General features: G+C 42.1%; 1 protein-coding gene across 1 annotated transcript in view; it reads left to right on the plus strand.

Annotated features, from left to right (window-relative positions):
- Positions 1 to 26,813, plus strand: part of IRAG1 (inositol 1,4,5-triphosphate receptor associated 1) — a 547,704-nt gene extending 520,891 nt beyond the window's left edge. The window contains exons 17-20 of the mRNA XM_069223615.1: positions 3,382 to 3,446; positions 9,484 to 9,588; positions 19,501 to 19,620; positions 23,383 to 26,813. Of these exons, the coding sequence (XP_069079716.1) occupies positions 3,382 to 3,446; positions 9,484 to 9,588; positions 19,501 to 19,620; positions 23,383 to 23,623 (531 nt within the window). The 3' untranslated portion in view covers positions 23,624 to 26,813. The remainder of the gene's footprint in view (positions 1 to 3,381; positions 3,447 to 9,483; positions 9,589 to 19,500; positions 19,621 to 23,382) is intronic.
- Positions 26,814 to 27,403: the final 590 nt, after the last annotated feature.

Consider the following 27,403-nt stretch of genomic DNA (forward strand, 5'->3'; position numbering starts at 1 on the left):
TCACAAAGAGGTGTGAGCTTTCTTTACTTGGCTATCAACAGTCACACTGAGCATTTTTCAGAAAAGGGACAAAGCTTGGCCTCACTTTGAGGACCATGCACACTCTGAACTTCAGAAACTGTAGCCCCACACGTCATATTCACCAGTGCTCAGAAAGACTGCTTGGCAAATTCTTCTCGCAAAAGGACCTAATAGAATTTCTAAAGGAACCCTGAGTCCTCTTTTCCCATTTCAGTGATTAGGTCTCCTCCCTCCATCTTCAGGAATGTGGTAAATACACTTCCAATTCTGGGAAAACACCTGTACCTCCATCCTATGCACTTGAACAGGCCAGGGCTTTCCAAAATGAAAACCACAGGCCTCGATTACTCTGATGCACTCATACACACACAATGTATGTGACACGCAGGTGACACATGCATAACATACACTTGGAATGTTACAGCTAAGATCCAGGTAATTGCATTGTCACAGAACTTTACTTGAGTGGGTCAATAGTCCTTCACTCCAGTGACAGACAAAAATGTCTGGACACAACTAATAATTAAAAAAAACACGGTATGCTGCAACCACTACTCTACATGCTAAACCTGTGACAGGGGTAGTACAGTGTCAGTCAAATGAGGGCAAGCTTGGTTTATCTGCTTATTATACAAATGTGGAACTCAGAAGTTCTTTACAGATTATATTTCACTGTGCTGTGGTCTTTGAATCTCAAAGTAAATGAATGAATGAATACAAAATGTTTTAAAAGTTTTAAGAATATTTTACTTAATCTCTGATCAATTTAACAGAATGAGAAATTACATTGCTGATATATTTATATTTTGTATTCAATGTGACTAAGATTTGATGTAATAATTAATCAAATATGGGTTTGATCAATCTGAGAATAAACTAAAATAAAAAAAGGTTTAGCTGAACTCCAGGGGCTGTATTACAGAAAGTGCCCCGGGGGTGCAACTGACATTTGCGCCTGCTTTGTGCACCCCTGGGGCACTATGGTGTCACAGTGGGGGCCATAGATGCTTGTGCAGCCTCTTCTGTAATAATGATAATTCTGGTGCATGTGAAGTTTCAGCGCTATCTCAAGGGTGTGTTCGCTCATTTGCATGGGGGTATGGCCCCATGCAAACGAGGGAATCACCTTGCCTCTGCTCAGTATTATGGACTTGACACAGAGGCAAACACGCCTTTAGGAGGCGTACTGAAAGTGCACCACAAAAAGGTGGCACACTTTCAGTGCGCCTCCTAAAGGCAGCCCTTTGGAGGAGAGAAAAGGGCTTCCATGGACCCCCCAGCCATCCCCTTTCAGGTGGGTGCAGTCACTCACTGCACCTGCCTGCAAAGGGATCTCTAATCCCTCGTGAACCTGCAGGTGGGTGCCGCCTGCACTGTGAAACACGTAGCAGCGTTGAAACAGACACTCTGGCGGTAGCCGCCCGCCTGGCGGGAACCGCCGAATGACCGTACCGCGGTCAAAAGACCGCGGCGGTCATTCTGGCTTTCCTGCTGGGCCGGCGGGCGACCGCCAAAAGGCCGCCCGCCGGCCCAGCGGGAAAGACCCAGCAACGATGAAGCCGGCTCCGAATGGAGCCGGCGGAGTTGCTGGGGTGCGACGGGTGCAGTGGCACCCGTCGCGATTTTCAGTGTCTGCAAAGCAGACACTGAAAATCATTATGGGGCCCTGTTAGGGGCCCCTGCACTGCCCATGCCAGTGGCATGGGCAGTGCAGTGGCCCCCAGGGGCCCCACGACACCCGTTCCCGCCATCCTGTTCCTGGCGGTAAAAACCGCCAGGAACGGGATGGCGAGAAGGGGGTCGGAATGCCCATGGAGGATTCCCTGGGCCAGGGGAAAACCAGCGGGAAACCGCCGGTTCCCCTTTTCTGACCGCGGCTTTACCGCCGCGGTCAGAATGGCCCAGGAAGCAACGCCAGCCTGTTGGCGGTGCTTCCGCGGTCCCCGGCCCTGGCTGTCATGGACCGCCAGGGTCGGAATGACCCCCTCTGTATTTCACTTGAATGTGCTATATCCAGGGCATTGCTTGTTGGCGGCTTCCCTGAGGGCAGCGAATTCACCATATTATGGCACACTTTCCCTGTTAATACCCAGCACACCTGTTTCAAGATGCGCAATGGCGCAAACTGGGAAAGTGCACCCTCTTGCAAAACAGGCCTAAGTAGCAAAGACTTTACCACTGGCAGTAACTCAACCTAGACATTGCCTGTTAGCTCTTGGTAACCTTATATCAAGAAGCATATCCTCAAACAACATAACAGCTCTGTAAGACATATGTTTTAAATAAAATGGTTAGTGTTAAACAGTCTTTTTAAGAGAAACACCTGAAGTTAGAATTTTGTTGTATCCAACATTCCCAGAGCAATACTGATTTCAGAAAGATCACTAGTGTGTACAAAATCAGGTTTAGATATAAACAGGATTATCAAGGTAGTTTTTCCAACGATCTCAGTGTATTAATCAGATAAGGTCAGACAAGTGGGCAAATGTCCCACCTCCTTAAGAAGGTGTTTCATCTCCTTTACGATAACCTGATTAGTGAGTATGCATCAGTGTATAAGGGGAAAGATTTCTATTGTACATCTTTTAGCTCCACCTGCCTGTGAGGGTTGCACACCAATAAATGGCAATAAACTGCTAAGAGTGAAAAGCAAACTCCATTGAATAGGGCTTCCTGGATAAAGGGAGGACAACTCAAAGAAAACTGTCACCCTTTCAGGGTCAGGTTCGTGTTCAGTGGATGTGTTGAAAGGATTTTACACACAAGATTGTTTGACTTTCTTTTGTGTACTGTTAAAACAACTTAAATGGCCATTCCTTGAATTCCATCTAGACCTTTGTACAGGATTTATGAATTTCATCCCAAATATTAGACCTCTTAAATTGTCAGAAATTAGGATTTCGCTATTATTGCAGTTTACACTCTGGTGTCTCCTAGGTACAGCTTCTTTATTCTGGCGTGACTTTATATGGAAACCTGATTTTAGAAGTCATCTAAAAAAGGATAATTCTTAACTTAACATGGAAAACTCAGTATATCTGGACCTATTTACTTTTAAACATCATAGGTTTTGAATCAAAAATAGGCATAAGGTGGGTGTATTCTATTCATTCAATCAACAGATGCCTCTTTCATTGGATAACTACCAGCATCATACATTCCAAGGACTAAAGACATATCCACATGCACCCATGAATGCAGGGGTAAAGGCAAGACAAAGTGAACTGACAGAGCCGTTGAATAACGTTTCATTTTTGTCAATATTCATATCTAAAGAGTTGCTGTTTGTCAGATATCGTATATGTTCATATTATTCTTAACTTTCCTAAAATACCCTTTTGACTCTATTTTATTGAGTAGGCTGAATCACCCAATGGAAGGACCAGTCTGTCACCATCACCCGTTTTAACACCATTGTTGGAAAAGTAAGTTAAAGAAATATACATTTGCCAAACAATATCAAGAAATGTAAATGCATCTACAGGTATCTGTCCAGTGTGATCCAGCATTGCTAAATGCTGAGTGTCAAATCTGTGGTGTCTGGTGTTAGTCACAGTGATAAAGAGTCTTGTGTTAGGTGATTCCATCATCCAGAAATAATAAGGACCTCATAGGTAGCACTGCTATAAATTAGTGGTGCTCCTGTGTATGAAACGTTCCTCGACCCCTACTGAATGGTGGGGGAACTGCAGGATTTCTGGCAGAGGAGCGTAAGCTGGCAGTTCCATTGGAAATCCTTGTTGTAAAAACTCATCCTCCCTGGGGCCTCCAGGTCGCAGAGACCAGCATGCTCCCCTATACAGAGCCTCAGGGCCATCACTCATTTTCCTAGCCTGGGGCTCACGCACAGGGAGAAATGTTACAATGGCTCGCAGGTACAGGGAAAAAAACATGACAGTTAGGGCCTTTGCTTTTTATTGTTAATGAAACAAACTCCCACTTTGGGAGTTTGTTTTGCTAAAATAAGGCATTCAAACCGAAGGCAAGAAAAATATGGCAGTGGCGCAGAACACTGCACTGCCCCTGTGCCTCTGCTGCAGTCTGAAATGAACAGAAGACAGCGGGCCCTTAAGGGATCTCATAGTATGGCAACTGATTCTCTTCAGGACAATGGAGGCCAGGGCCCCTGTGAAGCTAGCGGACTGGTGTACCGTCTACCAGTGTTTAAATGACCCACCCCAGGCACAAGCGGCAGCAGTAGCAGCTCCAAATTGAAATATAATAATGATAATAAACAGTGTTTATTATTTTTTGTATTTTTCAAGAGGTGGGGCAATGGGGGATGACGAGCACGGAGGGGAGGTGACGTGCACTCCCCTCAGTGCGCATGTGTGTTTGGTCAGCCGTTTCAGGTCGGCCAAACACACATACGCACTGAGCTCTGTCCAAGCCGGCACTGTGTTGCCGAGGTGGAGAGTGCAGACACAGGCTCCCAGTCATGCTGCCATAAGAGCAGCGTTAGGATTGGCCACAGGGCAGACTGGGAGCCTGTGCCTGCAGCAAGTGGAGACAGAGGAGCTGCACGGCGGTGGCGAGTCAGGTTACATTTTAAAAAAAATGTATTTGTGAAGTTATCTTTGTTTTGTTCCCCCACCCCACTGCTTTGACCCGAAAGGAGCCGCCCCTGCCCCCAGGTACCTTGAAAATCTTAAGATTTTTGGAGACAGTGCTACAGCTATTGGAGAATGGCCCGGTAGAATTTCCTGTGATTTGGCGGAGGGATTTCACTGGATTTAGTACTCCAATTATCAAAGGATTTCCATTTACTCAAAATCGATCCTAATCATCTGTTGCATTCAGAATTTGGAACGTGTTTACTCTTGACACTCTTCCACTGATAATCCACTGCTAATATTTATAAATATCTAAAAGGACACTGTGGGGGTCATTACTACCTTGGCGGGCGGCTACTGCCGCCCGCCAGGCGGTAACCGCCGTGCGGCCGCCATTGCGGCCGCACTCACGCGGCCCCCATTATGACATTCCCGCTAGGCCGGCGGGGGCAAACCAAGTTTGCGCCCGCCGGCCCAGTGGGAATGAGGCCGCAACATAGGAGCCGGCTCCTAATGGAGCCGGCGGTGTTGCGGCAGTGCGGCGGGTGCAGTTGCTCCTGTCGCGCTTTTCACTGTCTGCTATGCAGACAGTGATAAGCGGCCCAGGGCCCTGTTAGGGGGCCCCTGCACTGCCCATGCCAGGCCCAGGGGCCCCAGGACACCCCTTACCGCCAGCCTCTTCCTGGCGGTGCAAACCACCAGAAACAGGCTGGCGGTAGGGGGGTCGTAATCCCCAGGGCAGCGCTGCAAGCAGCGCTACCCTGGTGGATTATATCCGCCGGGGCCATTGTGGCGGTAAACCGCAAGCCCCGGCGGTGCGACCGCGGCGCTACCGCCGCTGTCAAAATACGCCGGGAGGCACTGCCAGCCTGTTGGCGGTGCTCCCGTCGTTTTGGCCCCGCGGTTAAAATACCGCCAGGGTCATAATGACCACCTGTATGTCTTTGTTTTTTTTTCCTATGTGTTGTTTTTTTCCCTTAGTATCCCTGTGATGCCTAAGGGATATACTTTCAGTACACAAATATGTGAAACAGTATTAGAAAAAAAGAGCGTGATAGGAAGAGTCAAGATAAAACAAGCATTTACAATGCATCGGGTCTCGCGTTTGCTCATGTTAGAGCTGATCGCGTTGTAAACTCCTAACCCGACTTTTCACCTATCGGGCAAAAGGTCATTTATGTACATAGCCCGAATAAGTGAAATCAAGTACGTAAAGCGCTCGACTTCTGCCAAGCGAGATCGGGCTCGTAAATGAGAGAAAAAAAAGTCCACGAGCCCGATGGAAAACAGCGAGCCTCGCATGTTTTCTGTACTTGGTCGCTGCACTGGAGGAGGGCTAGCCACCGGAAAAGGCATGCCATATGCGTGCCTTCGACTAATGAAAGCAAGCAGATTTTATTAGGGAAGCCCACAAACCAATAAAAAACACTGATGTGAAGTTGACAGGGCTCCGAGCCCTTTTATAAATACAATAGAGACTCCCTGCGAAACGCATGCACGAGCGCATGCAACGCAGGCTCGACCCTAAAAAGAAGAAAGTTTGCTTTCGAGAAAGAAGAAATAAAACTGAATTAAGCACCACACGACATACTTTCTTTACTTATGGAGCAGTGTGGCAGCACATCACTGGTGCGTTAAAACAGAAATTGAAATTACTGTGATGATAAACACACTGCAGTCTTTATTTTAATACGGCTGTCTTCTAGGATGATCAAAAGTACAATTTAGCATGTTGTCATGTGTTGTCAAGCAATCATAAGGATAGGAGGGCAGGGTGCATGGTATTAGATAATAGAGCAAATAAATCCCTGAGGACTAATATTTGCCTCATTACTGAGTGAAAACTTCCAAATCACTTAACTCAGATCCACTGTTTATATTTTCTTTCAAGATGTTGTGATGATGTGTTTCCCCCGGAGATTCAATATGGACACATAATTACAAACTGTCCAAAAAGATTAACATTCATTTCTTTCATGGGGCCACCTCTTGTTCAATAGACCAGATGCTCTTTTGAAAGAAACACCTGTATTTTGCATGCGTTTTAGTGGGCCATCTTGTTCTCTGCCTTAGATTGTACTCGTAGCCAACTACGCTGTCGCCATAATTAGCAGCTAATATACTTTTTTTTATAGTTTGAGGCATCGGGTGGTTGAATACAAGAGACACATTCACCGGCATATTTTTGCATTTCTTCTTTTTTTAGTAGAAGTGTTCATGAATTACAGATGTTTATTACTTTGTTTATTTCAATAGTAATCGTTTGTGGTGTAACATGTCATGACGTCACTAGTGTATTGTTTTCGGCCTTCATTAATTTCCTAATTGTTGCCTTTATTTTCACTTTTTATATAATTAAGCAGTGGCGGTTTCTGCACGAGGGCGTCGGGGCTCCGCCCTCGTAACCGTAACAAAAAAAAGAAAAGTGAAAGAAACTCCCCTAACTCCCTCCCTAAAACAAATGCACACACCTCTTTCTTGCTTGGGGCTGGGGCCTGGCTCGGGGCTACTGTGTCACGTGACATGAGACTGGCAGCATCAGGCCAGGCCCTCCCCTGACTGAGTCTATGTTTGCCGGGCTGACAAGCTCACAGCCAGAGGCCTGTGAGGTCATCAGCTCGGCAAAGACATAGCTCAGAGGACCAGTCTCCACCCCCTAATGACGTGTGAATAAAGTTAGCCCCGGGCGCTTCAGGTTGAAGCCCTGTAGCGCTAGGGGCTTCACGTCAGTCAGGATAGTGGAGGATGGTCACCCCACCCTTTCCCAATTCGTCACAGAGGGTGGGTCTAGCCCTGTGACAAGTTGGGAAATGGTGGGCGGGGCTGCAGGCAGCAAGCTCAAAATCGTGTCTGCGTAGTTTGCTAACAGCGCACAAACACGAGGTGTTTGCTTCCCACGCTGCGGATGGGAGTCAGTCTCGGTCGGGCAGTAGACTCCACTGAAATCTAAGGTAGAAGGTAATACCAGCTTACTCATTTTTCTGTCCCGATAAAAAACGTTGCTTTAGAGCAAAACCAGTTTGAATTATTCATTGTTATGCGAGTAGTAAAAATGGAACAAAATGTACGTTTTTCATTTTTGCAAAAACTCGTGTGAATTGTTTTACGTGAAATCTAAGATGTCGTGCCCGGCATTTCCAGATGGACATCAGTGCAATTCTTGGTGTATCGGGGACAAAACGACAGACAGGAATAATTCCCACCTATTGACAGCCGAATACGCATTTAAGTATGTGCCCTCTGATGTGTACATTTATTCTCAGTCAATAAAAAAAATACTAAAACTGGTGCATAATTCGAAAAGTTACTATTATCGCAAGCTTTGGTCAGGAGGAGGTTCTATGCAGCCTGACAGTAATAAGAGACATTTTCTGTCCAATAATGCAAAATATTCTTCATTTGGCAGGACAGTGTTTATGCTTGATTTATTTCGAAAATACACAGGAAAAAAGCATTTGGGGAAGGAAACCTGCTTTGATTTAAGACTTTTCCTGCAGCTACAAACCTTGCTGAATCAGATCAATTGTAGTTTTTGTAAAAAAACACGACCTTTTAAGATTTGTACCGTGATCTTCTAGAAGTGCCCCCCGCAGAGATCTGGCGGGGGCTCTGGGAAGAAACGGCTGCCAGGTCCAGAAGCAGGTCAACAGTGCCTGCCCGTCAGCCGAGTGCTGCTTATTGATTGCTTAGTAAAATCAAAAATATATTTAAAAACTTCCTGGGTTTTTATACGTAATTGTAAAATAAAATAGAGGCACACGCAACAAACTGAAAAGAGGCCACGTTACACCACAACAGAGGATTACTGATTCAGTCACCCGGTGTTGACGTAGAAACTGACCTCAGGGGAAGGTCTCGCGCTTTCACTGTCCACCCCCAGGTTAGGATCCTTGACAGACATTCACTGACCCTGCACGTAGCACACACCACAAATGGACAAAACACCTTGCACAAGAATTAAAGGTGCAAGTTTAACCAAGGGCGGACGCTTCCTGGGTTATCGACCTCAGACGGATTAAATGCGAAGTCGGCCACTGCAGCATTTTAACTTGTCCGTGCGCTTCCATGCAGGAGTCCAGGCGCAGGTCTGTGCCCCGATATAAAGCACTTCCTTTCTGTTGATAGACATTGTTAAAGCCGTGTATACACAGATATTACTAGACAGCAAGGGATACCTTCATAGGTGTGAAGAAAGACCGGTGCACCTGCGGACAGGTATGTTGACTAAATGATTGGTTTCATGTGAAGGGTGCAGAATGACTCAATGATTAAACGTCGTAATGGGGCAGATTGACCTACACTGAGAGAAAATGTGAAAACAAGATGAGATCCTGAGAAATAGATTATTAGATAGACTGAAAGAAGATGGCTACTGCGTCCGAGTGATGTGGGATTGATAGACAGACAGACAGGAAAACATACGGATAGATAGATAGATAGATAGATAGATAGATAGATAGATAGATAGATAGATAGATAGATAGATAGATAGATAACTTGATAGATTGATTTCCAATAACAGATAGACAGACAGACAGACAGACAGACACATAGATAGATCGATAAATAGATTTGCAATAATAGATAGATAGATAGATAGATAGTTAGATAGAGAATTGCAATAAAAGACAGATAGATAGATAGATAGATACCTTGACAGATAGCTAAATAGATAGATAGATATATTTGCAATAATAGATAGACAGATAGATAAATAGATAGTTTGATTACGTAATCAAAGTTTGATTACGTGTGTACTGCCCATCCCCCTCGACGCCAAGCCCAGCCCCACTACTCACAAACCTCACCAGCCGCCACTGTAATTAAGGAAACAATCTAATTATACATTTTAGAAATTGGACCTTCTCTACTTGCTTGAAACTCACTAATTTTGTTTCTAACTTGACAGAGACCGTGAGCCCGATGTTCCTGTTGTTGTGCAGCCCCGGGTGTCTCCTGAGGAGATCAATGCTGAGCTGAAGGCAAAAATAGAGGAGGAAGCGTACAAGAAAGGGTGAGCATATGCAAGGCGAACTGACATTTTGCCTTCATAAACGGATTCTTTTTTTAGGAATGGTCTTATAAATGCAAAAACACAATTCTATTTTGAGGTGATGAGAAACAGCACCTGAGAGCTATTTATGGGCCTACCATATTCCAAGACCTTATTATCACTGTGCAATTTATTTTAATTTCTGTGAGGTTGATAACATTACCCTTCTCCAATATGTTTTTTTGTCTTATTAAGCTCTTGTTGGACTTGGCCTTTTTTGCAGGGTCAGCTCCAAATTTTTGCCTTCCTCCTCCTGCTTTCAGGACCCGTTTTTGTTGGCTTTTAGTACTCTGCACACGTTACCACTGTTAACCAGTGCTACAGTGCTTGGGTCTCTCCTTTAAACATGGTAAAACTGACTTACATTCAATTGGCACATTTCACTTACTTGTAAGTCCCTAGTAAAGTGGTACTGCAGTGCCCAGGGCCTGCATATTCAATGCTTCTAGTAAGCCTGCAGCACTAATTGTGCCACTGACTCAAGTATCCCTTTAAACATGTCTCTGGCCTGCCATTGCAGCCTCTGTACAGTACTGGCCTTAGGTTATTTCGTGCTCTGGGCAGATTATACTGTACGGGCCACCATGACACAAGTCAAGTTGTTTTTCATTGCTAATCATTTTATTTTAGTAGATTGTTTATAAGCACAAAAAAAGTCAAATGTAACTATACAAGTGCAGCTAAAATAGAATAATATGTAATACTACTTCTTCACAAAAAGGGAACTTTTCTTGCTTTTTGTCCTACTGGGTAAATCCTACACCACATTTGACAGCTTGAGCTCCTAATCTAAGGCAGAAAACAGCTGACCACTTGCAGCCTGCACTTTAAAATGAGCGACACCCCTGGCTACAACTTAAATCAACAAGATCTGCGCCATCCCTGACGCACGTTAACACAAGTTTCTTGAACTTCTCACAATGCAGATAGTGGGGAAATGTAATTAATGGATACGAATGAATTGAAAAATGCACTCATATATCGTTCTGTCCCTTGGCAGGGCGCCATACACAATGTGCCATGCACACAGGTGCTTTTTACTTCAATGACGTTACGTGCAGTGAATGTTCCAACAGTAATCCACAGCGGCACCGTACAGTTACGTTACTTGCTACTGTTCTTTGACCTTGGAGCTAGCAGGGCATAGCCAGTGTTTACAGAAACCATGAAAATCCTCCTGCTTTCTGTGGGACCTGTCAGTTTACAGGGCTTCTGAGGAGCACACACTCCTTTCTGCCTCCTTACCCCATTATTCCTTTGTTGCCTCCATAGCTGACTGCGCCCAGCTCTCCAGCTGAGAGCGCTGGCCGACGAGAACACCGGTGCAGAGTGAAATGCACTCCGACGTCGTTACATTTCTGTGAAATTTTCCGAGACATTTTCAGATCGCCTTAAGTTGCGGGCCCTGTGAGACCTCACAGTTCGCACATCCCTAAAGCTGACACTGCTGTGTGTGTATTTTAAATTGCCATTTTGACCTGACAAACTAAACTTTTTGCCAGGCCTTAACCTTCCTTTTTAATATATATAGGGCACCCCCAGGGTAGACCCTAAGGAGCCCATAGTGCAAGGTGCAGCGTATTTAGAAACTTGAAAATATAATTTTACATTTTACATGTCCTGGTAGTGAAAAGCTCTCAAAGTCATTTTTCACTACTGCAAGGCCTGTCTCTCCTATACAATAGCTTTGGGTTACCTTATTATATTTAATAAGTGAATGCTTTTAATTGGTAGCAGGTAGGAATGTCAAGTTTGGAGTCTAAAGAACTGTGATTTAAATCCTTCTTTTATTCTAAAGTTGGATTTTAATTTGCAGTTTTGGAAATCTCACTTTCAGGAATTGTCATTTTCTTGTCCCAACCATTTAGAGACTGCTGCCTGTATCCTGGGTCACACAACTAGGTGTAGCTGGCAATTGGACTTTGTATATTGCTCCCAGACGTGATACAAAGGGAAGATAGGTGACAGAAATTGTGGTTGCTGTTTAAGAAGGGTTTCACCCCCGACTCATAACCCAGTTTCTCACAGCTCTTTTCAGTTTACCAATGATTCCTGGTTTCTGTGATCTGGTTGCAAGTGGACACCACAATGCTGTTCAATGTACAGTTTCATTTCTTCTTCCATTCCATTCTTTCATTCCATCCATATGCTAGAATAAAATATTCACTTTAAAGTGCTTCACAGCTCTTTGGAGTTAAGTTTGCAGTATATCACGTACCTATTACGTGAATCTGTGCCATGTTGGTTAAAGAATTCATCACCATTACAGAGGCACATTTGTGCCTCTTTAGTAGAAGTTCACCCAGCACTCTGTTGAAATACCCATTTGTGTATCATTATGGGTGTGGTGCATACTGCATCTGTGGAGTAGAGGGGTGTCCTACCATTCATGGATCCTTAAACCCTTCAGGGGACCCCATTCTGCCCAAAGCACCAATGAATACCTGTGAGATATGGGAAACCGAAAGGCCCCTCATCTCATTCTGAGGGGCGTGGGGGCATCATGTTGAGTTATGCTACTGTGCATCATAAATAACTGTGATGTCTCTTGAATGATTTTATCCAAAAAGTTCATAGTTGAGGCTTTGATTCCACCATGTTTTCAAAAGGGGCAGAGGTGGCTTATTATCATGGGTGTTAACCCTGACAGCATTAGGATGGTATTCCCTCAAACTTTTTGCCTGTCTTGCCTCACTTTTTCTGATATGTTTTTGTTGGTTTTAGGACTCTGGGCACTTTACTACTGCTACCCTGTGCTAAAGTGCATGTGCTAACTCCCCCAGAACATGGTACATTGGTGCATCCACAATTGACTTATTTAAATAACTTATAAGCCTCTAGTAAAGTGCATTGAAAGTGCCCAGGGCCAGTAAATTAAATGCTACTAGTGGGCCTGAAGAACTGATTGTGCCACTCACCTATGTAGCGCTTTAACCATGTCTCAGGCCTGCCACTGCAGGGCCTGTATGTGCAGTTTAACTGCCATAGTGATTGGGCATTTAAAACCCCTTGCTAAGCCTTAAAATCCCCTTTTATTGCACATAAGACACCCCTAAGGTGTGCCCTAAGTAGCCCATAGGGCAGGGTACTATGTAAGTAAAAGGCAGGACCTATGCTTTTTGGCTGTACATGTCTTGGTAGTGAAAAACTCCCAAATTCTATTTTCACCACTGTGAGGTCCACCCTTCTCATAGGATAACACTGGGGATTCCTTAAAACAGATACCTTTGGACTTGTAATTATAAATCCTCCTTATGGTAAAATTAGATTTTCCTACTTTAAAAATGCCACTTTTAGAAAGTTGTCATTTTTCTGCCCCTAAGCCCTGTGTGCCTGCTGCCTGCCTCCAATACACTTCGGGGTTGGGTGACAGCTGGGCTTTGTGCATTTCTTCTAGACAGTCACACACAAAGGGAGCTGAAGTGTGCCTGATGAGCTGTGAGGGTGCGCATCAGGGCAATCCTATGCACCATAAGAATCCACACAAAAGGGCAGGTGTAGGTTCCAAAGCCCTGTCCCATCTTCTGATAGGGCTTGGATTCCAGCACTGCCAGAAGCTGTGAGAATGCCTGTGACAGAACTTCTTGGTGCATAACAGTAAACAGCAGAGACCCAGGAATCCCCAAGACTAGAGTCAGATGGTACATCTACTTAACGGGGACCCAGAGTTCATTGAAAGTGAAGTCCGTATAAGTGCTAATTGCGGGTCAGAGACAAAATAGTTCCATGTGGTCTACATAACAATCCCTTGTTTAATACATAATACCAAAGACCACATTTTCTAAGTGCTGTAATGACAGGTGTTATTAGTGAATCAATAATGGTAGTTACTTTACCTATCTGCAGCAGGATGTAAGGCTGATCAGTCTTGCCAAGATATGAACTTGTGACCTGTAGATCACTGCATGTTTTAGCAGTGACTGGTCATCTCACTGAGTCACTCATCAGCTACAGTGTGCATGTAGGGACAGGACAAAAATAAGCATGTGTTTGTTTTTGGATCCAGCTTGAACATAAGGCTGGATGGAAGTTTCTGATCCTTAAGGCAGTCTTTTTATGCAATCGAGCATCAGTGGTGTCATGGACCCCAATACAAGCAAAGAAACACCCCATTTGCTTTCCAGTCAGGCACTGAAAATGACCCCAATTCTAGTGCAAATCTCCTCCTACATCCCTGGACATTAGTTTACAAGTGATAACTGCACTGCCCGTCTATATTTTAGTCAGGATGCTGCATTTATTGGGTGACAGGCACAGGCCTCTCAATGATCAACTGGTAATATGAGAGACATCACCATTAATCACAAGTGTAAATGTGAGGTTTACAATGGTTTCTCTGTTATTTCTATGCTTTCATCTCAGTTTTAAGCTGCAGCAATTGTTTTAATAAATGCATATAGCTACCACACACTACACATGCACACCACACCAACAACCCCATTATTGTGCTATCTTCAAACAGACTGAGAAAAGTATGAAATGGGTATAGGGGTGTCAGTTCCTATTTCACCTTAGAGGTTAGGGGGCGGCGGGCTGGTAAAAGCTGGTGACTGCTCCAGCTGGTCTACAGGCCACAGGAAAAATAGGAAGGGAGCTGATCTCCATCCCTCAGGAGAGAAGACTCTCAGGATATGAGGAAGATTTACTCCGAACTCTTAGTGGAAATGTAGATATAGCGAAGAAGATCACATAAATGCATAATGGAGTTCCACTCTTCAGGACATTTTGAGGGACTTTCTGGAAGATAAGGAGGACGACAGGGAGATATCCCTCCCATCATGATGTAAGCCGGGCCTGGCGCAAGGAAATAACAAAAGAAGAAAGCAGTCGCTGGGCCCATGGACCTGAAATGGCTGCTGCCTCAAGCTTCCTGGAACAGAGCCTCATATTTTACTTTCTGGCAGATCTGATGTATTCAATGATGCAGAAGAGAGGCTTCAGTTTTCTGCTCTTTTGCATTCACATTACTCTTGTACTTAGCCTGCAATTATGGCTTGCTCTCTAGGCCTGACTTCAGCACAGAATGAAAAGCGATAGCACGTGATTCAGCTTGGCTACCTCCTGGGCTTCTAAACCTTCATAGAAACTTAATGCACAAGCCATGTCAGCCTTGACCCATTAAACCCTTGCAGTGCTCCCACAACTGGGCTAAGGTGGCGAACAGCAGTCAATCAGTTAGTTTTGCTCATAAATTGCAAGTGGTAAACAAAGACAATAACTTTATCACAGCACCAGAAGCTTGGGACATGATCATCCTTTGAAATGTAGGAGCGATGGGCATTGGCATACTTTGCTCATGCCTTAAAACATGTAAGGCACTGAGGTGTGGGAGGTGAGTGTAGGAGTGAGTATGAGTGAGGTAGTGTAAGTGAGAACAAGTGAGTTAGAATTAATTATTGAGGGAGAGTGGGAGAAAGGATATGTGAACTAGTGAGTACGTCTTTGAATATCTTTGTGAGTTTGTGAGTGAGATCAGTGAGTGAGGGTGAGAGTATAAGAGTGAAAATTTGTGTGAGGGTGGATGCATAAGGGTCAGCATGTGTGATTATGTTTGTGACTGTTTCTTCATGAATGAGATTCCTGGAACTTAATGAGGTTTAGTGAAAGTGAATTAGAATCAGTGAGATTGAGAAATATTGAGTGCATCTATGAGTGTGTCTGAGTGACAGCAAGTATGAGGGTGTATCAGAATGAGTGAAAGTGAGAATGTGTGAGAAAGACTAAATGAGAGAGGGAAGGAAAGTGTGTGAGGGGTTTCTAAGGCTTTCAGATTGAGTGAGATAGTGAGAGAGAATTAGCATAAGTGAGTGAGTGGAGTTATAGAGAGGAAGTGTGAAAGCGTGAGAGTGAGTGCGTGAGTGTGAGTGAGAATCAATAAGTGAGATTGAGACGGAGTGTGAAAGACAGTAAAATCCTTTGAGTGTGTGTGTTATGCTTTTGAATCTGCCACTGGCCATTGCATACTCAAGGTAATTCTTGGCTTATGGAGGGACACAAGCCCCCATACTGGCACTGACCTGTTTTCTTGTAACGAAGTAGACCCATGGCAAAATGCAGGCACGCAAGCCAAACTTCTGTTACCAACATATTGGATGCAATTCTTGGAATGAAGGATTTACCTTTCTCAAAACCTGACACTGGCACACTGAATGTATTTGTTATCATATGAGGGAACCCCATAGCCAAATTTGAATAAAATGGGTCAACTACTGGAAAGCGTTAGAGCGTTAGACTTCAATGACACCCTATCAAAGTACCTGAATATTCTCTTAGTGCCTTTTCGGAGCCTATGGTGGTTTAGCACATTCTCATTAAAACTGTGGGTTTAAAATGCAGTATTTGAAGCCATTTTTAAAACATTCTCAGGGGAGAATCCCCTAAGCTCTCTGTAAACAATTTGGGTACACTTGCTTCGCTCAGTCGATGGAAACCAGGCAAGTATTGCACCCCACCATTTGCAAAGATCATCAACCACGACAAGTGTGGAAAATGTTTAAGGGAGGTTCCAAAATACATTATTTTCCTTTTAATATAAAAAATCAGTTGTCAACTTCTCAATATTTATTTTTAAAAATGAGTGTTTGAAAGAATAATAAATTTGTCTTGCTAATGGTGTTCACCTCGATTTGGTGCCTTTTTTAGATGTAAGCAAAAGATAACGAAGACATTGATCATAAATATGGTATATTTCAGTTACTGTTCTCATACATTGCCAACTTGTTTTAAAGTTAGTATGCTAAGCCAGACAAAGATCAAAAACAAAAGATCCTTCACCTTGAAATGTCCTTGGTCTGGCTACCATGAAAATTCCAAATATATCCTGACCCCTTAGCTTATTTAGTGGCCTGGGAAGATTGTGCTTGTTATACCTCAATTTCAAAACATCATACTATGCCTTATTCTAGGATTGTGTTGGGGTTCTTATTCTCTGATTTTCCACACCAAGCTTGTGTAAGGACTGTGAAGGGTAGGTATTGTCCCCCCATATTATCTCCAGGGGCGGAAAAGATGTGATAAGGAGACTTAAAAAGTCAAATCAAAATAATCCACTGCCTGGACAGCTCATCGATATCCTGGTTTGTGGTACGTCCTCTTTGTCTTGTTGGATGGTTGGGAGGCTTTTATGTCCTCCTGATTTGCCAAAGGATCGGAGAGTGATTTTCCACCTACCTGGCCTTTCCCTCAGAACTTTTTGCACCTCTCTGCCTATTTGTTTCCCATCCTGCTTTTACCAAGGGCATGGGTGGATTTTTTGCCCCCTGACCTCACCCAAAGCTGAGTGTGATGTCTTACCTTCCATTTTGTCCATGCGCGAGGCAAATGGTCTGTGGTCCTAGCCTTCCATACCATGCACAAGGGAATGGTGGGAAATGTCCCAAAGTAGGATAATGGTCAGAGCCCCCTTCACCACCTTTATCGATGGCGGGGGTTGGGGGCAGGGGGGTTATTTGTTATTCTGTTCCCAAATTTTTTTAAAGGCTGGGCAGAGGAGCTGCCAACTGCCATGGCCCATAAGGACTGCCTAATGTCTACCATAGAGGATGAGAGCAGCTGAGTCACTCTAGGGTCCTATTGCCATAAGCAGTGTAGTTCAGCAAAATTGTAATCTCTTCTGGTTTTTGCATACAATGAGATAGGCTTAATAATATATTACTAACTTTTAGTAACCTGTAATTGTGGCCCAGTTTAAAGAGATGAACACAGGACAGTTTTTTCTTTTTTTTGCCGGGTACAATACCCCTGCCCTTGGGTAAGCAGGTTAAGCAGGGGGTGGCTGGTAAACATATTCACCCTGGCTCTCGGCCAAGGCTAAGCCCTTTCCATGGGGCAAGGGTGGGAAGCAGAAATACCCCTGCACATGTTTTTTAACTAGGTAGAATATTTCCATACTCTTCTTTATGGCTGGGAGACCTAACAAACTTCTAGCCTTGTGTAAAGCAAGCGGGGATACAAAAGACCCTGTGCCCTTTGGCAAGGTGAAGAATCTGGAAATCCATCCTCATGCTTGTGCAAGTTGGATAGCAAGAAATGTAATTGCTTCATTGTATGATTATTCTGAATACATATTGTAATTTACTCATACCAGGTAATATAAAGGAGATGATATGTGGATTTCTTTCTGTGCTGATAATGTTCCATTCTATGTTATTAATTCATCTCCTTGGGATTTAGAAATCCCAAATGTTTAATTGTAATTCCTGCATCATTTGTTTCTCCTCTCTTATGAGTGTATGAATTTTAAAGATTACTGATATTTTTTCCTGATTTGAGAAATTATAATAATGTGCTACTGTATGTGTGATATTGTGTGGTTATAAAGAAAGCACCGTCAAAAGTTAAGGTTAATGTACTTAATTGCTCTGTTGCATAGAGTTTGCGGGTTTGTATTCTAGCTGCTGCTCCCTTCCCACCACCTTTAACTAAACCCAGTCTAAAGTGTTTTTCAGTGAATCCAGTGTTCTATATTGGAATTCTTAGCAGTCTCACAGGAGTACCTGAAGTTAATGATTAGAATAATGAGAGCCTACCTGACAGTACCAAAGTTTATTCCCTTCATACACTTGATCCACAATAGGTTTCCTTCATATAACATTATAATTTTCTGTTTGCAGCTTATTTTTGTGAAGGGGTCACATTATGTTGCATGAATTTGACTGTATATTTCAGTGAGTGAAAGTGTGTGGCTATTAGGTACTTGGAATTATTTTATCTACTTCAGGTGTCTCCAACGAGTAGCTTGTGAGCTACTTGTAGCGATCAATCTACTCATAAGTAGCTCTCCTGTGTACAGCCCAGTCTACTAACACTGAAAAATGTAAATGTAAAACAAGCATGTACACTTGTCTGATGTTCTCAGTATTAAAATTCGAGTAATATTCGTAGCTCTGGATGATTATGATTTTCATTGAACATAAGTCGCTTTTACTACAGAAAAGGTTGGAGACTCCTGATTCTCCTTGATGTATGTCTTCCATTATTTACCCTTTTATTTGCATAAATTTGACTATCTATGCATTTTGTATGAATACCCAAAATGTAGCATTGTAGTTAATGAATTAATGAATATTGTATATAATTTCAGATTCTGTGTTGACACGCTAGTTGGTATCGTCCCCTGCAAGATTTCCTTGGATTAAAGTGCACAAAATTAAACAATATAGTGATTTATTATATAGGCAGCTCCCTTGAGTACTGAACAAGGTTGTAATTGTGAATAGTGTAAATAGTGTTTTTTGAATGATCACATTTTAGACCTTTCATCCAAGACTGTCCAGTTCAAATTAAAGCTCACTATATTCTCTGTTTATGATATCAATATCAATGCCATAATGTAGTTCATCTGCTGTGATAAAAAATGAATTTGGAAAAAAGTTAGTTTTGTTTTCTTAAATTGTTATCATTATTATTAAGACATTTAACACTGTAATGAAGCCAATCCTTCAAAATGTCAATATAGCATTTGCTGATGGAGGTAGAAGAGGGTAAGGCTCATTTGCTTGGAGCACAACTCTTGGACTAGAATAGTACCATGTACTATTGACAGTTTAAAAACTGTAGTATGAAGCATATATTAACGGATTTTCTTCTTCTTCTTCTTCCTCTTCCTGTTCCTCTTCCTCTTCCTAGGAGTAGAAGTAGTAATAATAGTGTTAGGAGTAGTCATACGACAGATAAGCCCCCTCCCTTTGCAGGCCTGAATGTGTTTAGTGGTATATATACCACTTTATGAAGATACCACTACCTCTGTCGATGAGATATGTGGTACTGTATAGCACCCTTTACAACATCTGGCCCTAGGAGACAATCATTCTTGCACAAATAGACATGATTGACTTGATATGATTCTATAATGTCCTGCTCCTCTTTCTAAAGCTATCGTGAAGGCATAAAGAAAACCCAAGTAATTCAAGAGTTGGATGAAGAAGAAGAAAATATAAAGGAAACACAGAGTGAACCTGAAAAGGTTGAAAAGGAAGAGGAGGTAAAAGGCAGGTAAGAATGTATGATGGCAAATGGAATGTTAGATGAAGTTATTTTATTATGCTGTGTATAGGAATGATATGGACTAGCTCTTGAAACGTAAACCTCTCACATGAAAGCACATCCCAAATAGGTCACACTACAAATTAACATCATTTCAACCAAGCAGACTTCATTTTGGAGCATGGTACCCATCCTCTTATGTGTTGTTGCCTCATCAAGACATTAATCTCTGTATAAATGCAAGTGAAATACAATCCAGTACAACTGCCTAGGTAAAAGCACTTTCTGCACAATATATATATATATATATATATATATATATATATATATATATACACACACACAGGTGGGCACACTTTATGCCGGTACCATAAAAATTAAAGCCTTAGCAATTTTGCATTTTAATAAATGGCAAATAAATTGCTCAAAAGGTATCAATTAAAACGGTTTGACACAGGTGAAATAATGGGATAAAGGAGTTATTTGACAGCTCAAAGATCTCACCTGTGATGCATTATATGGCACATGCCAAGTAAGTGCTAAAATTACCGTTAGGTAATAAAATTAGTAACAAAGAAACATTGTTTATATGTGTAAATGAAAGGTACACACATTTCAAAATATATCAGCAGTTAGGAAAGTACAAATGAAACACATTTTTGTGTAATTCTGAAGTGTGATGGAAACAAAGATTTTAATAGGCACAAATTCAATATGGATACTTTACTTGGTGATGGGCAAATGATAAATAGTTGCTTTGCCTTGTAGTTTTATCAGTAAAACGGCCTGCCTGGGAAAACTGTAGCTGTCATTTGAGTAGATGTTATTGGAAAATGTTCTGTTTCTAAATGACAGTATGCTACTACACCATGCTTTAGCGTTACATCTGTGACTTTGTGCTCCAAAATGCACCCCTTGCATTTCTCCTGCTGAATGGCGCGGCTGATTTGTCACACTTGTTCTTTGTGTGACGCTTGGATCTTTAACCATCTCTGTGTCTTCAATTACATAATATTGATGGCAGCACTCCCACTCTGGAACTTGCTCCAGCACCACTGTATTATATATATGACACAGAGCAATATTGGGAGAGTCTGATGGAGATCGATAGAGATAGGGCAGAAAAAGAAACAAAGGCGGGAAAGGAGACTGAAAGGAAGAAGGGGAGGGCTAGAGAACAATTTAGGTTGTGATGCAGATTGCTCTGAAAGAATGGTGTAAATAACATAGTATTACCATTAGCTGCTGACATTCCTACCATGTCGGAAAGTTGTTGGGATAAATTGGGGATGAACTGATGAAAACATTGTTTCTGCCGATCTTTACTGCTAGCATCCAGGGGCACTTCCATAGGATGTTTTGCGATTAAGGTCAAAGCAGCCTGAGCAATGCTCCTTCTCTAAAGTATGCCATGAAAATGATAGTTGTCATCCTCATGGTGAGCCACTTCTACCAAATGTGGGTGCCAGAAGTTCAAAGTGCTAGGTAAAAAGAGACATAAAAGGAACCCACATTCGGTTCATATTTCTTTTAGAGTACTATCCATCACTCACAGTTGCTGTAAGTGCCTGCAGCCGACATGTAGTTTCGGGAAAATGGCCTACTGAGATGATGTGATCACCTGCAGACAGAATTTCAAATTCTTGCTCGATGAGATCCATAACATGTTCCCCCAGGACGCAATTCAACCTCAAAGTGCAAGCCAGAATGACTAGTAGTCATATGCTAGAATTTCTATTTCTTAAATTATTTCCTTGTGAAGGATGGTTGTGAAGTACCAGTGTTGTAAGAATGGGTAGACACAGTGTTCGGCACACCATTGAGGTGAGAGCAAAGCAAGTTCCTTGTTTGCTGATTTGAAAAGTAACACAAATCTATAAAATGTATGTTTCTTTCTCAGTATCTGACTAACTTCCATTCTGTCAGAAACATGTTTTTTCAGAATTATGGAGCCCACTTAATCCTTAGCCAGTCAGATGATTCTTCATCTCTTCAATGGAATGCATTGACTGGATTCCAGTCCATTCAGGGATAGCATTGAAAATAGATGTTTATATTGCTACATACTACTTAAAAACTACTAAAAAACAATATTGCTTTTTAAATAAATTGAGTTCACTTTGTTACCTTGAAGCTACTCAGGTTGGTTCCTTCTTTGTGGATTAAATTCACTTTTTGTGGAGAAAGTAATTTACAAGGCCTAACTAATGAAAATGCTTAACATACTTCTTTCAAGAAATGGCAGAAGGTTGCTCCTTAAACAAAAGTGTGATCAGGACCAAAAAACGTGACTTTTCTAGCGGTAGCCCAACCCCGTCAGGGGGTCCTTTGAGTGAGCTTGTCAGTGGCATCCCTCCACTTCTGTACTGCCAGGATTCCTTGCAAGCTTGACTGCTTATGGTGTGTTCATCCAATGGTACCATACTTCCTGCTAACCTTCACCGTGGCCTACATAACACTCCCTAATTGTGTCTTCTGCTTACTTACGGTCTGCTGACTTGGGTGCAGGATAAAAAGACGGAGTCTCTCCAGTGATGTGAAAGTATGGTTTACTTTCCTAGCTTCCGTGTGTAACACCTATCTGCTGTTGTGTAGCCATTTTAGTTACAGCTTCATACACGTTATTTTAGCAATCTAGGCTGCCGCTGTGCACTTTAAGCTAGACATATTTTATTCAGCTTAATTTTATTATTTTAACAATAGCTACATTTGCGGTCTTGTTTTAGTTCTCTCTATCTAGCTGTTCTTTGCCTAGGCCAGCACTACATTTCTTTCACTCTGTGCTTTTCTCAAGGCTGCAGCAAGTTATGTTGCCGGCAAACGTGGTAACGCTTTGTCTCTAGTGTTCATAGAAACATACACATTCTTACATAGGAATCCTTTCTTGTAACATCAGCTATTTTATAATAAAAAACTACTTTGATCCATGTATGTTAAAAGGAGATTCCAGCCAGATGACCACGACTGTATGATGATTGCTGGGTGCTTTGCTGCAGCTGCTTATGTAAACTACAGGCCTCTTGCTCAGGTGTGAGGGATGATGTCTTTCCAGGGGAACCTGAAGGGCAAAACTAGAGCTTAACATGCTGTGCTCTAACATAGCCTAGGTAGGAGCTATTTTAATGATTCTAGTGACAATATGGTAGCGTTATTTTTATGTTTCACTCCCCTTGTCACAATTTTAATCCTGTTATGCTTCATCGTCCTAGTTATTGCAGTACATGCTTTATTATCTAAGATGTAGCTGCTTCAATAACATCTTATTGAATTCTATTCTCCCTCTGATTGTCCTCGTATATTTGAGACTAATGTAACTGAGAGAAACTGATGCGATCTGAGTGACCACAATTTCCCTGAGGAGTCAATTGTGTCATGCGCTCAGCTGCCCAATCATCCCTTCTCTTAGGCACTGCTAGTTAGCCGGAGCAAAACCTGGATTAGGCCGACAGATGTCACCTGTAGTGGGTTCAGACTCAGTCCCCCACAGAGCAAGTAATTCTGTCGCCCAAATCCAGTAGTCTCATTAGGATGAGAGCGTACGCAACACTGTATATGCCCAACAGTGCCTCTTGCACTCTGCCTATGTTGTATTGTCATATGCTCTAGCCTACATTATAAGAGCATTGGGGCCCGCTGATGCCTTTTAGGAAGGAGGTGCTCCATCCTAAACAGGCAAGGGGATCTCAGACTGTCTTATAGTGAGGATCATGAATGGATGCTAACAGGAGTCTGTTAAAATACATAACCTATTCTTATCTTCTTTTTTTCCAGCAAAATTGAAGAATGCATAGATTATTTATATATCCTTTATCCTAAACTATTGAAACACTGGAACGTTTTCTCAATGGTAGCAGCCGGGATCATCCTCTTTGCGCTGATTATGAGCATTTATAACTCTTATACTTGTTGTACCGAATCTTCTGGAGAACCGCAAGGAAAAGAGACTTGTTCAGCTGGACGGAAGTATTCCTGGTGGAACCCGGGATTTCAGCAGAAGCAGTGCTCTGAATAGGAAACTAACAGCAGTCTGTTAAACCTGGGGAAATCAAAAACCACCAGCATGAAAATCCGCACACAGCACTGCAGGTTGCATGGTGCCTTATTTAATACATAGGTGTCATTTACAATTTGGAATGGACATTCAACTGACGAACAATGAAAACAAACCTGAAAAGTGGGCAATAACTTGTCTACACTGGTGTACAATAAACTGGTTTTAATTGTTCAAATGTAAACCGAAGAGCTGCAAACCACTTTCCATTAATAGTAACAGAGTGAAAAGCTTATGTTGTTCGGAGTTAAATTATGTCCGCCTAGTGGACAGAGTGTCACTTCACAAATCTCTTCACATAATCTAACCCGTTTTACTACATGAACCGGGGCGAAGTATATTTAACAGTCTTTCCATACACACAATGTGTACTCATAATAAGAAGCGAATGATCAGGGCTGTGTGAAATGAAGGCTGGTTGACAATGTTGGCGACCATCTTGAAATTGCCCAGAATTCGGTCAAGGAGTTAGAGTGTCCACAGTGTATTATGTTTTTGGGATACATAAATCAGATGAAGTATTTTTTTTCAAATTTCCTACGGTCACAATAATTTGATGAATGTCCCTTGTTCGTTCTTTCCTACTATATGATTACTTTTTCAGGTACTAATTGTCAAAAATCTATAGAGTGAATTCTTTCCTTAGGCAGAGAGAAACATTGGAATGCACTGTGAAACCACAAAGGTAAGGTTAGCATATCACATCCTGTCAATGTGGCGATTTATGATGTCTGCATCCAAACCTTTGTAGCTTTTGGTGCAGAGAATAGACGTCATTATATGTGCACAAATTAAGGCGTCTTCATTTGAGCAGCACATACAATGGTTGTGCAAAGTCTCTTGGTTTAAGGAGATTATACATGTATAAGAGAGAACAGACTCCCTTCTCCAAAGCACTAGCTTTGTTAGGCCACGTACAAACAACAAAACGCACAACAAACTCTACTGAACATTGTTTCTTCTTTTCTTTTGTTTTGCATTATTGTTATTTATTTTCACTGCTCCTTCTAATTATCTAGGTCTATCACCACACAAAACATATTTTTAGAGCAGGGAGGGTTTAACAGGGGCATGATATGGACTTGAAAAATCTTGACTTCAAAATAATTTTACAGCCCTTCAAACGCCTTAAGAAGACGGAAAAAGTTCCGAAAGTGCACAGTTGTCAAAATCAATTGATGAGATAATAATCGCATGAGAAAAGTGCTCGTTGTTAATAGTAATATTGGAAGATGGTATGTGTAACCACAAGATTTAAGCAACAACATTATGGAATACTCCTGTTTTCCTATATCAAGCATATGGAGATTCAAGCACTCTTTAAAAAAAGGCCACAAACCGTCAATTTCTGAGCTGATGTGCAACATTTTAGGGGGACAGCATCAATAGGAGCATGTCAGTATTGACATGAGATCGTATTTGTGTTTAATGCCACTGCTGTTATATGGTCTGCACTGATAATCTGTATTCTGAGCAAAAGGCACATAAGCCGGTGAAGTGGGCACTTCTTAATGTGGCACACTGATGTTCTACTTCGTGCGTTCTAAGACTACTTAGAGCCACTACAAATTCATGATCTAATTTATGAAAAATTATGTGAACCTTGTGCACAACACAAACAATTGCATGTGCAATTTAAATGCAGTCTGCCATCAGTACACAAAGCTAAGGTGCATAGAGTCAGAGGGCTGAGATTACAGTGCAGAGTCTTTTCCAGCCCACTCTCCTTGACTACTAGAGCAGCCAACACATTCCCATTGCTTCAACCTTCATTAACCATGTGCAGGGACAGACAGGTGCCTCTTAATGTCAGTCGCTGCCCACCACTCCACCAAGTGGTCATTTTCTTTCATGACAAGACACGCATGACGCATGAACATACATTTTGCCAATTGCTTTCTTCACCCTTATTTTAGGAGTGGCAATGACCATGACCTGCGTGCTCGTTGGTGTACTTGGGTGCACAATCCAGAGAGGGGACATCCTTGCGGCACACTCCCCTGTCCTGCTTTTTCTGCATAAGCCTTAAGCTACACAGTTCAGGGAGGAGATATATATATGTCCTCTGTCCTCATAGCGATAGGCCAGCACTCATACAGGGAAATGGAGATCGACAGAGCTATGGGAAACTGTTGCACTCCTCTATGAATGGAGGTTGTGCTTGGACATGCCGCTGCGACACCTGTTGCCCGCACAAAAGCATACACATTGCACAGGTGGCAAATGTATATGCATACTTCAGTTTGCCAAAATAGATCACATTTGACACTGGTGTAAATTCATTTTGATAATCTGAATATGCGTAAATAGTGCATTTTGGAAAAGAGTGCACATTATGAGCTTGTTGGTGGGAACCAGTCTGGTAAGAAAGGTGTTGTAACTATGTTTTTGTTAAAGTATTTAGGGATGTGAAGATAGAACTCGACAAAGAGGCTGGAGAGAACGTGTCATCTGCAGTGAGCTAACGCCCATCCTGTATGTCTGTGAAATCCTTGGCATCCTCTGCTCTCAGTAGTTAGGGAGAGCTGATATCACGAGCTGAAATAAAGTAAAATCCTTCAAATTTAAAACAAGATTTCACTACCAGTTAAACATTTAAAGCAATGTAAGGAATAATTTACCCACAGTGTGTATATACTACGATTATCATGAATGGAAACTTGTGCACTAACTTTTAACCCTGTCCACTCGCTGGACCCAGTTTTGAAGTGCAATGATATTTTAATTAAACTTTTCTTTGCATCTAGCACTTTTCGATTCTCAACCTCTCTATGTTGCAGCCTCAAAAGTATTAAGTAAATACAGTTTTTTTGGAAAGTGTTCTAGACATCAAAAATGCCTGACATTGTGGTTAGACCACCTTCCCTGAGAACGTTATTTACATAATTTTTCCAGCTTTATCTTGTCTTGATGCGCAATATTTATTGCTCTATAATATCATGTGTTCTGCTTTACTGTGTCACGAGGTGAATGTATTGTTAAAATTTTCTAGCACTGCACTGAGATTTTTAGGATAAATGAATAGCAATCACAAATTGTTGAGAGCAAATTAATATTTTTGGCAGCGTTAAACTTTGCACAAAGTGTGCTAATATTGTACTGTAGAGAGGCACATACTTGAGTTTAAATAATAAAATATTTCCAAACGCTTCTCTTTATTTCTTGAATAAGTTGATTTGCATGAAATATATATAAACAATGTGTGTTCCTTCCCCTGCTCTTGGTGGGATAAAGTAGATTATAATGTACCATTATAATCACATTGATTTTTATTTGCTTGTTTAATGTTTTGATTTTGATATCGAGGTCCCTAAAATGAAATGTATTTTAAATGCGAAATAGCAGCTGAAGAACATATTGTGGACAATGTAGACGACTGTTGTTGTCAGAAGGCAGAATTTGTTGCATTCTGGTGCATGGGATATGTTTTCGTCCTTCTACACTGAGAGTATTTCACTCTATTGGTTGTGGGAAGACTTCTCGCTGTGAAACTGAAGGATGCTTTGTTGTACAGCAGCAGGGTGCTTTCCTCCTTGACATATTGATATGGAGAGTATCAACCCGTGGCAGTAGTAAGATTGTAAACGTGGTAGGGTGCCCCTTGTGACAGTGGCACGGGTGGTTCCTTATTTTGGATGAGCAGGACTGGGTTCTTGCTTTGGCAGTGTCTTGAAGAGTTAGTTACTTTATAATAATGGGTTGGGGTATTTGATTTTTATGGTGTTGGTGGGTCCTTGGATT

Source organism: Pleurodeles waltl, chromosome 3_1 (genome assembly GCF_031143425.1).
Source record: "Pleurodeles waltl isolate 20211129_DDA chromosome 3_1, aPleWal1.hap1.20221129, whole genome shotgun sequence".
Classification (NCBI taxonomy): domain Eukaryota; kingdom Metazoa; phylum Chordata; class Amphibia; order Caudata; family Salamandridae; genus Pleurodeles; species Pleurodeles waltl.